The following is a 15,431-nucleotide window of genomic DNA, read 5'->3' on the forward strand; positions in this document are numbered from 1 at the left end:
GGGATTAGAGATGGTTAAAGAAAATGGAGAAAAATGGGAGATAAACCAGTTGTTGTTTGCTGATGACAATGCGCTCATAGTAGGATCAGAGGAGGGATTGAGGAAGTTGGTGACAGTTTGGGAAGGTGTGCAAAAGAAGGAAGCAAGATAAATGTGGGTAAAAGGGGAAGGTGTGCAAAAGAAGGAAGTAAGATAAATGTGGGTAAAAGTAAGGTGATGAGTGGAGAAAGTGGCAGCAGACTGGAAGTGAATAGCTTTAGATACTTGGGTGCGAATGTGGCAGGAAAGGGAGAAGTGGAGGTAGAATGTAAATTGAGAAAAGCAACTACATACCCTGGGGGATTAAAAAGTGTACCGAGAAATAGACATTTGAGAGTGGCTGCTAAGAGGAGACTGTAAGGAGTGATTGTGCTGACAGCACTGTATGGGGCAGAAACATGGAACATAAGACAGGAAGAGAGGAGTTTGAATGTGTTTGAGATGAAATGCCTGAGAAGTATGATAGGGGTTACTAGGTTGGATAGTGAGAAACGAGGTGAGGAGGAGAATGGGGGTGGAAAGGGAGTTGGGAGATAGGGTTGATGAAATAGTAATAAGATGGTTTGGATGCATGGAAAGAATAATTGAAGAAAGATCAGTAAAAGAGGTATGGAAGGCAGAGGTAGGAGTGAACATGAGGGGGCAACCAACGACGAGATGGATGGATGGGGTAAAAGGGGCATTGGAAAAGTGGGGAATGTCTGTTGAGGAAGGATGGGAGAGGACAGAAGGTAGGGGTGAATGGAAAATGGTTGTGTATAGATGATGCTGTCATGCATAAAAAGGAGTGAGTGGGGGATAGGGGTGAGGGAGTTTGTGAAAAAAAAAATTGAAGCAGCCCAAAGGGATTTCTCTCAGTCTTCTCCATTTCTGCATGAGGGGACAGGGGGATTGCTGATTTAATGAAGTGGCCTTGCTGTGGATGTGCTGTGTCTTCCAACACTGCTTCTGACCCAGGGCAGTGGGTAAGATGCAGGGATGACCTGTCACCCAGGAGGAGCCAAGATAAAAGGGAGGGGGGGGGGTTTGGTGGGAGTGGAATATATGGGGATGAGCCTATATAAAAGGTAGGGGGGGGTAGATGGGAGTGGAGTATATGGGGATGGAATGGGTGGGAGTGGATTTTATGCCTTTGTTTTTTTGGATTAGAAATGGAGAGAGTGAGTGTTTCGAGGTAAAGGTGGGACTTCGTCAAGGATGCGTTATGTCACCCTGGCTGTTCAACTTATACTTGGATGGGGTAGTGCGAGAGGTAAATGCAAGGGTAGTGGGTCAGGGATTGGAGATGGTTAAAGAAAATGGAGAAAAGTGGGAGGTGAGCCAGCTGTTGTTTACGAACGACACTGCGCTTGTGGCAGGATCGGAGGACGGATTGAGGAAGTTGGTGACAGTTTGGGAGAGTGTGTGATAGAAGAAAGCTGAAGATAAATGTGGGTAAAAGTAAGGTGATGAGATGTACAAGGGGTGAAAGTGGCAGTAGTCTGGAAGTGAGCATTAAGGGAGAGCGACTGGAGGAAGTGGATAGTTTTAGATACTTGGGTGCAAATGTGGCAGGAAAAGGTGGAGTGAAGGTGGAGGTAGAATGTAGATTGAGAGAAGCGAGTAAATGCCTTGGTGGATTAAAAAGTGTAATGAGGAATAGACATTTGGGAATGGATGCTAAGAGGAGACTATATGAAGGAGCGATTGTGCCAACAGCACTGTATGGGGCAGAAACATGGAACATAAGAGAGGAAGAGAGAAGGAGTTTGAATGTGTTTGAGATGAGGTGTCTGAGAAGTATGATGGGGGTTACTAGGCTGGATAGAGTGAGAAATGAGGAGGTGAGGAAGAGAACAGGGGTGGAAAGGGAGTTGGGAGATAGGGTTGATGAAAGCTTATTAGGATGGTTTGGACACACGGAAAGAATGAGTGAGGAAAGACTAGTAAAAGGTGTTTGGAAGGCAGATGTGGAGGGAGTGAACATGAAAGGACATCCTACGATGAGGTGGATGGATGGGGTGAAGGGGGCTTTGGGGAAGAGGGGAATGTCTGTTGAGGAAGGACGGGAGAGGACAGAAGACGGGTGAATGGAGAATGGTCGTATATGGATGATGTTGTGATGCATGAGGTGGAATAGGTGGTGGATGGGGGGTGAGGTAGTATGTGTGAGCAAAATTTGATGCAGCCCAAAGGGATTTCTCCCCGTCTTCTTTTATGCATGGGGGGACGGAAAGAGGGGGGGGGTCGCCGATTTAATGAAGCTGCATTGCTGTGAATGTGCTGTGTCTTGCGACACTGCTTCTGACCCAGGGCAGTGGACAAGGTGCAGGGATGACCCGTCATCCAGGAGGCGCTACGATGAGAGGGAGGGTGGAGGGGTGTGGAGTGTATTCAGGGATGGAATGGGTGGGAATGATTTTATGCCTTTTCCTTTTTAGCTACCTCCCTTGTATGGGAGAAAAAGCCTTGGTATATGAATGTATGTATGTATGTTTTTTTGGCCACCTCCCTTGTAGGGGGTAAAAAGTCTTTGGTATAAGTATATTTTTTGCCCTTACTGGAGGTACCTAAGACAGAGGCACATACCTATTCCCACCCATTTCCCTCCCATTCACCATCCTTTCCACCCCTCACATCTCAGCTCCTCATGGATGATGGGTCATCCCTGCATCTGCCAACTGCCCTAGGTCAAAAGCAATGCAACATAGTACATCCACAACAAGGCCACTTCACTTAATTGGTGACATCCCCCCTGTCCCTTCATGCAGAAAAAGAAAAGTTAAACTAAAACTTATATTAATAGATTTGACATCATGCATACATATAGAAAAGACCTTTCCTGCTTATATCCCTGACATGGGGGGGGGGGTCATCTTAAAGCATAAACCCACCATGAACAAAATAACTTGCCATCATACTGAGGTTTTACAAGGTACAAATGAGATAATACATACATGTGCATGTATACATAAGCACATCTTTATTCATATATACACTTAAGTGCCTGAATATACATTGGCATGCTTGTCTGTCTACATCATTATACTTATGTTCATCAATGAGCCTGCCTAGATGCCTCACGGTTATGCATGAAACTAAGATATGACAGCATGTACAGTGGAACTCTACCCAAATAATTCCACTATACAACAGAAAAGGGGACAAATATGAATGTAGTTATTTTAGAGAGATCAAACTGTTAGGTGTAGTCACTAAGGTGTATGGAAGGGTGTTAAACAAAAGGATTTAGACAGGAACAATGGAAACAACAGGGGAAGAGCAGTGAGAGTTCAGGAGAGAAGAGGATGCACAGATCAAATACCTGCAATCATATATATAAGAGTGCCTGGCAATGGGGAAGGACGTCTTTTTGGCTTTAATAGACTTTGAGAAGACACATGGCAGGATAGACAGAGGCATTGTGGAGTGTGTTGCACATGAATGGGATAGGGGGAAATTTATCGAGAACAGTCAAAAACTTTCTATAAAGTAGTAGACCTTGTAAAAGATTTAGGAATGGAGTGTAAATGGCAGAAGGTAAATGTGCATTATGATTAAAGAATACAAATAAACATCTGGGGGTACATGAAAAGTGTCACAAAAAATAAATGTCTGGGGATGAACACTAAGAGGATTGTATGAGGGAGCATTGTGTTCACAATGTTGTACAGTGATTGTGCCCACAGTGCTGTATGGAGCTGAGACTTGGAATTTGAGAAAGATAAGAGACAGAGAAGAGAGAAGATATAAAAGAGGGGGGGGAGCCAGAGAGGTGTGGAAGGAGAGCCTGAGAGGTGAAGGAGGATAAGAAGAGTGAGAGAAGAGTGGGAAAAAAGTGGGAAAGAAGAGTGGGAGTGAAGAGAACTGATACACACGATCCACAAAACATGAATTTCAATAAAGGTAGTGCTATGAAATAAATAGCCTGATAATTACAGAAAAATAACAAGTAATAATACCTAAGTTCATTCTTTTTTGATCCTAGTATTACTTCACTTTTTTCTATAATTTATTTTTTTAGTCACCAGTTATCTTTTTTCTAGAATTCAAGCATTATCACTGCCAATAAAGGGTTGAACCCAACTTGGTTTAACCTTGTACTGTGCAATGGTACTAATGTTGTCAGACTATTCTATTCATACAAAGAAGATGCATTTAGTTCAGTACCTATAGCCATGTGCTAAAAGGCCTTTCCCCTTTATAACTAGGGTGGATGAGTCAGCACATGTCCAGCTTACACACATCTCGTACATACATATACCAAGGCCCCCCTTTCAAGGGAGGTAGCCAAAAAGGGAAAGGCATAAAAACACTCCCACCCATTTCATCCCTAAATACACTCCACACCCCTCCCACCCTCCCTCTCATCTGAGCACCTCCTGGATGACGGGTCATCCCTGCACCCTGCCCACCGCCCTGGGTCAGAAGCAGTGTCGCACATCTCACCAATCCAAAACCCAGCTGCATGGTACAAAGGACAAAGGTCTTTCTTACCTTCTTCCCCTAAACTTCCTTCAGAGAAGTCATCATCATAGTACGTAGTAGAGTCTGATATACTGAAAGTGTCGCCTTCTCCACAAGTACGATGAGTGCGTTTTAGGTTGCAAGCCTGCAATGTACACAACATATTAGCAAAAACAATTTGTTACTCACTAATGAGAATTTTTACGACAATGTACTAAGAGTAATCAAAGCAAATAGAATAAAACAAAAACAAATATCCTACTTGTAATACAGAACATATCAGATAGTAAAATAGATCCTCAAAAGAGATGTTTTCAAAAGTGCAGACTAAGGAAATGAACCAACATTCAAGATCCAAATGCATCCTAGGATAATGCTGAACACCAAATTGTGTAGCATGAAAAATGACCAACATCAAATATGCATTATCAAGTGTCTGATGCCATGTACACAGTATAAAATCATGTATGGCAAAAATATAAGAATAAAAACAAATCTGACACCAAAGATATACTTCTTAAGAAAAATCATAACACGCACAGCATAACAGTAAATGTGTAACCAATAAACAAGTCAACCAAAGAACCAGACACCTAATTATGGCAAAAATTCTAAGACAAACCATTAAAAGAAAAATTCAAAAAATCATAATGTAGCATTGGAGAAACATCTAAGAACAAGACAGCTTGAGGGTAACTAAGACAGCTATGCAGCTCAAGAATGCTAGGACATCCATAAAATATAATAAAATACCTGAGCCAACATGGAGCACTAGAAAATACGAGATAAGGACTTAGTTTAAAAAAGCAGCTGCAACATTAACACTGTGTACGTGTTTTTCATGATCTGAAAGCATTAGCATGATCGTCAAGTGTTTTCATCATTCTCTCTACTTCCAGACACCCATCTCCCACTTGTCCCAACAAAGAAATGGCAAAGGTATGGCTATGGAAAACCACAACAGCATGACTTCAGCTAGTTTGGAAACTTGCTATGCAACACCAAAAGTTTTTAAAGTACTCAAAATTTAGAAAATAAATACCTCCACGGTAAGAAGATGGCTATTACCATCAAAATGTTAAGTATACTTAAATGTATTTCTCATTTTAATTTTTTTTTATTCACCAGATTCCAAACTCACCTTCTAACCAGTGACCAATCATACACACAGGTCCTGTGGAGGATAACCCACTTTCCTGCAGCTGATCATGGCCAGGTCATTTGGTTCATGTCATTCCACTATTACACAAAACTCACCTTCCGATAGGCAATGGTGGCTAAATAAAAGAGGAGCTGGTTGAGAGGAATGGAAGAGAAGAGACGAGCTAAACGTTCTGTGGCAGTATACGACTCGAGAGGATCCAGTCGCGCAGGTTCGGGAGGCCGAGGAGGAGTCCAGCCCTCAACCTTGACATCCTCAAGTAGGCCAGTCATAAGTGTCACACCCTGTGAAGCTAGTGCAACACATACTACTCCAAATCCTTGTTGCCTGAGGTATAAATTGAATACACATTAAACAACTGCTTTTATAATCATAACATACAACATCCAAATAACAGAAATATCTCCAACTAAAGAAATAAAAATGGTGCTAACTCAATGTACTACCAAGTATACATTCATATACAAAAAAAAAAAAAAAAAACTCCATAAACTGTGCCAAACAAAATATTTACAGGTACCAAAATAAAATCCCCTATACAACTGTGCCAAACAAAATATTTACAGGTACCAAAAGTCCTATCTACAATAGCTAACAAGTGTTGCCCCAAGTTTCTGCAACTGGAAACCACCCGTCTACAGCAACCAGTAATAATATTTAGGTCCTCCTACAGACTGCTGGATAGCCATATTAGACTGCAGTTTATGTTGTATTAGCATGTATCCATTTCTGTCATTGGCTGATAGTCACAAGTAGAGACCAGTTGCTGGGTGTCAGCTATCTTTATGGAAAATAAATAAATAAACAAGATAATGAAAATACTTGCAGCTTAGTCTTGAACACTTAAGTCTCCTGACAAACCTCTATTTCAGACAACTTTCATTTTTTTACACTAGGACAGCTGAAAACCAACTACTGTTCCTCACTTCCAATAACAAGCCAATAACACAGACTAACACAAACAAGAGTCAAAAGGTTGTTACCAGAGATCTATGGGAGGGCCTTAAGACCATTGTTGGTTACTGTGGGGCTTTGGGTAGTCAATGAAAAACCAGATGCAACAGCTATTATCGAGTTCTCAACCATTTCCCTGCACACTGCCATAATCTTTTGTACCACTTTACAGGAAGAAACAAAATTGGCATCACTGAGAATCATCTTTTTGCCCATCTTCAAAACCCGCTATCATCTTTACCTCCATCTGAAGGTGTAGCTTCTTGTGGATAATCGTCTTCATACAGGACCTAGATCTTCATCTATCAAATTCTAATCGAGTTTCCTCCACTTCTCCCTCCTATTATCATTAGCTGGTTTTGAGTACAACGTGGATGTGTGTTTTGACCCTCCCTCCCTCACACCCACAACTTACACAGGACCTTCCCCCATTTCCTAGTTTCAAAATCCCCTAAATAAAATTTGCTAAAAACCACTACAATATCTATAAAGTGGCTTCTGAGCATTACCGAGTGATATAATTATTTCCCCCCCTTAAATCTCAATTATCTTTCAATTCCCATTAAAATTCCACTCTACTTCTTAACCATGCTTACACTTTGGTGAGATTGATCCTTGCTGATCCAGAATCCTTTTTGCTTGGACTCCTTCCTTTTTCATCCTTCTTATCATTGGAGGCTGCTGCTGACACCAGAAGCATCAAGTTGTGTAATCCAGTCATGAGTAGCCAAGACCCCATCAGTTGAAGGTTCTGTACATGCTGTACGAGAAAGACACACACACATATATATATATATAAATAAATCCATATCTATTCTATATACCAAGGGCTTCTTCCCCCTTATATGAGAGGTAGCCAAGTCAAGGCAATGTAGCAAGACAAGATAACCATCTGATTAATTCCTTAACTGCACAAATTCAATATTTATTCACTGAAAAATCTATGGGAGTACATGAAGATTGTTCTTAACCACACAATGGTTAGTATTTAACTTCAATAGTACCAGGGTGTTCTATGTTAGAAAAGAGAATATACAACAAAATACTTAGCTATACTCTAAGTCAACAAACAAATGTATTCTTACATGCCCTCCAGCTCTGGTTGAAGTGCGCACAGCATTGAGGATTACATTAAAGAGGTCGAGCGCTTTCTCTGCAATAGCTGGAGCAGCAGAGTCAATATCATCCTCTCTTGGTGGTGGAGGAGTCTGGAAAAGACATTCACATTAGTCAATCCTTCAATTTTCATTTTTCAACTATTACAGCAGAAGAAAAATAAGCAGCAGTAAAAGAAAAAATTAATGAAAAATAATACTATTTTCATCAGATAGAGGGAGGAGGAGGGAGATGGGAACAGACAGAGGGAGAAAGGAGGAGGAGAGATAGAGATGGGAGAGAGAGAGGAGAAGAGAGGGGATAGAAGAGGGGGAGAGAGAAAAGGGAGAAGAGAAGAGGGGGAGAGAAGAGGGGGAGAGAATAGAGGAGGGAGGGAGGGAGAATAAAGGAGGAAAGGAGGGAGAATAGAGGAGGGAGGGGGAGAGAGGGAGGAAGGAGGAGAGAGGGGAGAGGGGAGAGAAGGGGAGGAGAGAGGGGAGAGAGGAGGAGAGAGGGGAGAGAAGGGGAGGAGAGAGGGGAGAGAAGGGGAAGAGAGAGGGGGTAGGGAGATAAGAGGGGGAGAAGAAAGGAAAGAGTGAAAGAGAGGGAAATGGAGAGAAGGACAAAAATATTCAGGAATTGGCTGGCTGGTACCTTGCCCTCATTTAATACCATCTCCATCTTTTTTACAGCTCTGCTCTCACCCTTTGGGGATAAATTTCCCCAGTCTTTATACATATGTATACCAAGAGCTTTTCCCCCTTTACAAGGAAGGTAGCCAAAGTCAAAAGGCATAATTCCACTCCCACCCACTCAACTCCCATTCACCTCAGTCCTTATTTACATTTTTTCATCCTGTCAGCCATTAACTGCAAAGTAAAATGGTTATACACAGGAAAGGAACATCACCCCTTTCATCCCTACACACAAAGGATTACAAAGGCGGAGCATGCCGACAGGAGACCTTTTGATCCATATCTAGGTCGGATGAAAAAAAAAAAAAAAACTATAATACTGTAAATAACAAATAAAATACATAAATAAATGCATAGGTATAGTTCAATAACAAACAAACAGGTAAATAGTAAATTATAATAAATTGACATATAACTAATATTTTAACCCCTTCCATACGGTGCCGCACACGTAGGCGTCATGGACTTAGATCTCGGTGGCAGCAACCAATGCCAGCCGTACGACGTGTCGTAATAATACTCGCATCATAAAATATAGTCACCGCTTATATCGATCGTTCTCTCTTCACCCGTGAATTTTGATAACCATAGAAAATGCGATTACAAAAGAATTAGAAAGAATGTCATTATGGTGGGGCGACTACAATAAATATAATCAAGACGCCGATATGGCAGCCTCGCGAATACACTCGCTCCCCATGACGCCTACGTGTGCGGCACCGTATGGAAGGGGTTAAAGGTCAGATATCAACAGATATACCATTCACTAAAAATCATCGAAAAAGTACTTTTTAAAAGCATACAAATAAAGTTTTTACCTATTACAGAAGAATTTATTCAGAAAATTCACTTTTAATTGCGCCTCGCATACCACTTTTCCGAAGTCTAGATATTCAGAATAACAATATTGTTTGTTTGGCAACTGTGACGTCACGAACGCGGAATTCCCCGAACCTTTCCCGAAGCGCACGGGCGGAATGTTTCGAATAGCAGACGACGCAATGAAATGAAGACAAAAATTTATTTTGCCAAACTTGACAAGATGTAGATGGTGGAATTATATAGAATACTGTCAGTATGTTTTTTTATGTACATTAAACTGTAAATACAAAAAGTTATGGAAGTCTTGATATCTGACCTTTAAAAGTCAGATATCAAGACTTCCATAACTTTTTGTATTTACAGTTTAATGTACATAAAAATACATACTGACAGTATTCTATATAATTCCACCATCTACATCTTATCAAATTTGGCAAAAAACAGTTTTGTCTTCATTTCATTGCGTCGTCTGCTATTCGAAACATTCCGCCCGTGCGCTTCGGGAAAGGTTCGGGGAATTCCGCGTTCGTGACGTCACAGTTGCCAAACAAACAATATTGTTATTCTGAATATCTAGACTTCGGAAAAGTGGTATGCGAGGCGCAATTAAAAATGAATTTTCTGAATAAATTCTTCTGTAATAGGTAAAAACTTTATTTGTATGCTTTTAAAAAGTACTTTTTCGAGCAACACGATGATTTTTAGCGAATGGTATATCTGTTGATATCTGACCTTTAAATGAAAATCAGACAGACAAATTATAACAAAACAAAAACAAATAATATAACAAATTATAATCATTACAGCATCTTACTTAGGTATTTATCTAAATGATTCTTAAAGCTTCAAACTGAACTACATTGCACTACCTGTGCAGGAAGTTTATTCCATTCATTAACTACACGGTTGGCAAAGTTGTTTCTACCTACTTCCAAATTGAATCTATTTCCGGACAGTTTGAGACCATTGTTTCTTGTCTGATTCTCATTCAATGTGAAAATTTGGTCACTTTTGATGTTGTCAATTCCCTTTAAAATCTTAAAGACCTGTATCAAGTCACCTCTGAGTCTACGCTTTTTTAGGGAAAACAGATTCATGTGCTTAAGTCGATTTTTGTATGATTTATTTTTGATATTTGGAATCAGTTTTGTGGCTCGCCGTTGTACTTTTTCCAATCTGTCAATGTCTTTAATGAGATTCGGTGACCATACGGAAACAGCATATTCCAAATGTGGACGAACTAACGATTTATATAGCTTTTTAATGAGTGATGGACTTTTGAAATCAAAAGATCACGCAATCAATCCCAGAATCTTATTTGCTTTCTCAGAGGCTGAAATACACTGCTTGGATGATTTGAGGTCGTTACTGATAATTACGCCGAGATCTTTTTCACTATCCACTTTTGTTAACGAATTTCCAAATAACTTGTAATCGTACTTACTGTTATTTCTACCTATGTGCATTACCTTGCATTTACTTGTGTTAAATTTCATTAGCCACTTTTCAGACCATTGCTGTAATTGATCTAAATCTTCTTGAATATCTAATTGGTTTGAGTGATCATTTGCCACTCCGCACAGTTTTGTATCATCAGCAAATTTGGAAACAGTAGATTTTAGTCCATGGTCTATATCATTTATATATACTATGAATAGAAGTGGCCCAAGAACGGAACCCTGAGGAACTCCATTTGCAACACTTTTCCATCCAGAAGTTTTTCCATTTAAAACAACTCTCTGTTTTCGACCTTTCAACCAATTACTAGTCCAACCGTATAGGCTACCACTTATTCCATGCAAAGCTAATTTAGTAAGTAGTCTTTCGTGTGGGAACGGTTATCAAAAGCTTTTGCAAAGTCTAGATATATTAAATCTATATTGTTTCTTTTGTCATAATTCGAGATAACTGTGTTGTAGAATTCGAGTAAGTTAGTCACGCAAGAACGTTTCCGTCTGAAACCATGCTGGCTATCATTTATCAAATGGTTACTTTCTAAATGATGTTTGATAGCATCTCTGATGATACATACATACATATACCAAGGCTTCTTCCCCCTTCCAAGGGAGGTAGCCACAAAAGGAAAGGCATAAAAACACTCCCACCCATTTCATCCCTAAATACACTCCACACCCCTCCCACCCTTCCTCTCATCTGAGCACCTCCTGGATGACGGGTCATCCCTGAACCCTGCCCACCGCCCTGGGTCAGAAGCAGTGTCGCAAGACACAGTACATCCACAGCAAGGCCGCTTCATTTAATCGGCGACCCCCCCTCTCCGTCCCCCTTTGCATATAAGGAGAGGACGGGGAGAAATCCCTTCGGGCTGCGTCAAAATCTACTCACACATACTACCCCACCCCCCACCCCCCCCGCCTATTCCTCCTCATGTCGTCACAACATCATCCATATACAACCATTCTCCACTCACCTCTGTCTTCCGTCCTCTCCCTTCCTTCCTCAACAGACATTCCCCTCTTCCCCAAAGCCCCTTCACCCCATCCATCCACCTCATCCTAGGACGTCCCCTCATGTTCACTCCCTCCACATCTGCCTTCCATACCTCTTTTACTAGTCTTTCGTCACTCATTCTGTCCAGGGGTCCAAACCATCTAATATTCTTTCATCAACCCTCTCTCCCAAATCCTTTTTCACCCCTGTTCTCCTCCTCACCTCCTCATTTCTCACTCTATCTAGCCTAGTAACCCCCGCCATACTTCTCAGACACTCATCTCAAACACATTCAAACTCCTTCTCTCTTCTTCTCTTATGTTCCACGTTTCTGCCCCATACAGTGCTGTTGGCACAATCACTCCTTCATACAGTCTCCTCTTCGCATCCATTCCCAAATGTCTATTTCTCATTACACTCTTTAAACCACCAAGGCATTTACTCGCTTCTCTCAATCTACATTCTACCTCCACCTTCACTCCACCTTTTCCTGCTACACTTGCACCCAAGTATCTAAAACTATCCATCACTTCCAGTCTACTGCCACTTTCACCCCTTGTACATCTCATCACCTTACTTTTACCCACATTTATCTTTAGCTTTCTTCTATCACATACTCTCCCAAACTCTGCCACCAGCTTCCTCAATCCCTCCTCTGACCCTGCCACAAGCGCAGTGTCGTCCGCAAAACAACAGCTGGCTCACCTCCCACTTTTCTCCATTTTCTTTAACCATCTCCAATCCCTGACTCACTACCCTAGCATTCACCTCTCGCACCACCCCATCCATGTATAAGTTGAACAGCCAGGGCGACATAACGCATCCTTGACGAAGTCCCACCTTTACTTCAAACCACTCACTCTCTCCATTTCCAATCCTAACACATGCTCTACTACTCACATAAAAACTCTTGACAGCTCCCAAAAGCTTTCCTCCTATCCCATAAATCTGCATAACCTCCCACAGTGCCTTTCTGTCTACCCTATCATAAGCCTTTTCCAGATCCATAAAAGCCCAAAAAATATCCTTCCCTTTCCTATAGCTTTCTCACATATCTGTCTTACCACAAAGATCTGATCTACACAACCTCTACCCGTCCTAAATCCACACTGTTCCTCACCAATTACTCCTTCTGTTCCTCTCCTAATCCTCTCAATTAAGATTCTCCCATAAGCCTTCCCTACTACACTCAACACTGATGATAGTTTCCATTATTTTTCCTACGATTGAAGTCAAACTTATAGGCCTATAGTTATTTGGTTTCTTTTTGTCACCTTTTTTGAATATGGGAGTAACGTTAGCTAGCTTCCATTCTCTTGGGACATCTCCGGATATGATGGATTTCTTGAAAATAATTTCTAATGGAACAACAATCTCATTTTTCATTTCCTTTAAGATTCTTGGATGCCAACCGTCAGGCCCTGGTGTTTTATTAACTTTGAGTTTGTCTATACACCTTTTAATTTTTTCTTTTGTTATATTTACCGTAGTGAGTAAGTTTACGCCAGACTTTTCACAGGTTTCAGTTTGGAATTCACTTTGAGGTGTTTCGTTTACGAATACCGAGCTAAAATAATTGTTTAAGATATTACACATTCCTTCATTTGAATATTCAAGTTGACCGTCAGCAGATAATAGTGGACCAATGTGATTTCTAACAACCTTTTTATCTCTAATGTAACTATAGAATTCTTTGGGATTCTCTTTGGATTTATCAGCGATGTTCATTTCGTATTGTCGTTTTCTTTTTCTTATTGTCTTTTTTAAGTCTCTCTGTATTGATACATAACTTTCATAGTCATTTGATGCACCCGAGCACTTATATTTCTTATAAGCCTGTCTCTTTTTAGCAATACAGTCGTACCTCGGTACTCGACCATAATCCGTTCTGAGGTGGTGGTCGAGCACCGATTTGTTCGAACACCGAAACCAATTTTCCCCTTATCACTGTCTTTCTTTGGACCCATTATTAAGGGCTAGAGCAACACGAAAAAAGTTTAAATCTGGGAAGAAATACTCGAACAAACTGCGTACGTCTTACTCCGCTGGCGGTCTGAGTCGAACTGACGCTTACCCGCTGTTCGAGCTAGTCGAGTACCGAAAATCTGTTCGAGGTCCGATGCATTTTCTACTCGAATTTTTTGGTCGAGCACCGATTTGGTCGAGTATAGAGGCGGTCGAGTACCGAGGTACGACTGTACTTTTTTCAGTTTCTTTGTCGAGCCACTTTGGGCGAGCCTGATTTGGGGGACGTCTGTCCTTAAAAGGAATGTAAGTTTGAATCATCTTAGTGAGCGTATTTTGAAATATTTCCCACATCTGATCTACAGGCCTTTCGTTTAATTTTGCCTCCCAATCTGTAAGCTGAAGCTCCTGACGTAGTCCTATGAACTGAGCTTTACTGAAATCGGGTATTTTAGAAGCACAAGTATCTATTCTAAAATTGTTTAGGAGTTTGAATCTGACTAAGTTGTGATCGCTATTTGCAACAGATTCACCGACTTCTACATCAGTTACCATGCTTTCGCGGCTAGTGATCAATAAATGGAGTAAGTTTCCATATCTTGTGGGCTCTTTTACATGCTGAATTAAGTAATTGTCACCAAGAAAATCAATCAAACGACTACCTATATGGCCATGTTCAAGGGTCATCCAATCAATGTCAGTAAAATTGAAATCACCCATTATCAATATATTCCGGTTGCAGAAACTAGACAGTTCTTGAAATAACAGTTTGTCGTCTGCTAATGATAATGTCTTTGGCCTATATATTACACCTATATTCATTTTTTGTCCATTTGTTTGGGTTAACTCAACCCACAAACTGTCATATGCATCCTGTTTCACTTTCTCTAAAACACAAGCATGAACATTGTTTTTAACATACAATAGAACACCCCCACCTTTCTTGTGGTTTCTATCCTGATGAAAGTGTTTAAATCCCGCAATATTAAATTCAGCTTCAAACTCTGTACCATTTAACCATGTCTCAGTTATTCCTATCATATCGAGATTTTCGCTTTTGATATACGCCTGTATTTCTTGAAATTTGTTCCTAATACTACGAGCATTAAAGTACATAGTTTTAAGAAACTCGTGATTATTTCTTTTTGACACATTTTGAGTTTCAATATCATGTCTTATATTATCATTTTGTTTTTTATTTATGCCTTGCTCTATATTATTATTATTTGGTCCTTCATTGACATTCAATGCCTCATTAACATTTCTCCTATCAAAATTAACATTTCCCCCATCACGGACATCTGGTCGATTACGGTCATCCGATCTATTTTGTACATTTTGTCCCCCTACGTCACCGTGATTCACGCCGGCCTCCCGTCGTTCAGTGACATTATGTCCGGCATCCCTTTCTAAAATTATATTTTGTCCTCCAGTGACATTATATCCTACCGTGATATTTTTTCCTCCACTATAATTACATCCCATCGTGATCTTTTGTCTTCCACTGTCATTACATCCTATCTTGATATACTGGCCTTCATTGACATTCTGTCCGGTATCTCTTCCTAAAATTATAGTTTGTCCTTCACTGACATTATATCCTACCGTGATATTTTCTCCTCCATTGTCATTACATCCTATCGTGATATTTTGTTCTCCACTATCATTATTTCCCATCGTGATCTTTTGTCCTCCACTGTCATTACATCCCATTGCGACATTTTGTCCTATGACATTATATCCTAATGTGTCATTTCGTCCTCTAGCGACATTATATCCTAAAACTATATTTTGTCCTATAC

General features: G+C 40.5%; 1 protein-coding gene across 6 annotated transcripts in view; it reads right to left on the minus strand.

Annotated features, from left to right (window-relative positions):
- Positions 1-15,431, minus strand: part of poe (E3 ubiquitin-protein ligase-like protein poe) — a 160,160-nt gene that overhangs the window by 134,976 nt on the left and 9,753 nt on the right. For all 6 annotated transcript variants that reach the window (XM_076192838.1, XM_076192834.1, XM_076192837.1 and 3 more), the window contains exons 8-11: positions 7,687-7,809; positions 7,198-7,361; positions 5,743-5,974; positions 4,516-4,630 (exon numbers count right to left, since the gene is read on the minus strand). In XM_076192838.1, coding sequence (XP_076048953.1) covers positions 4,516-4,630; positions 5,743-5,974; positions 7,198-7,361; positions 7,687-7,809 — 634 coding nt within the window. The remainder of the gene's footprint in view (positions 1-4,515; positions 4,631-5,742; positions 5,975-7,197; positions 7,362-7,686; positions 7,810-15,431) is intronic.

Source organism: Oratosquilla oratoria, chromosome 11, assembly GCF_046742065.1.
Source record: "Oratosquilla oratoria isolate Oo_2021 chromosome 11, ASM4674206v1, whole genome shotgun sequence".
Taxonomy (NCBI): domain Eukaryota; kingdom Metazoa; phylum Arthropoda; class Malacostraca; order Stomatopoda; family Squillidae; genus Oratosquilla; species Oratosquilla oratoria.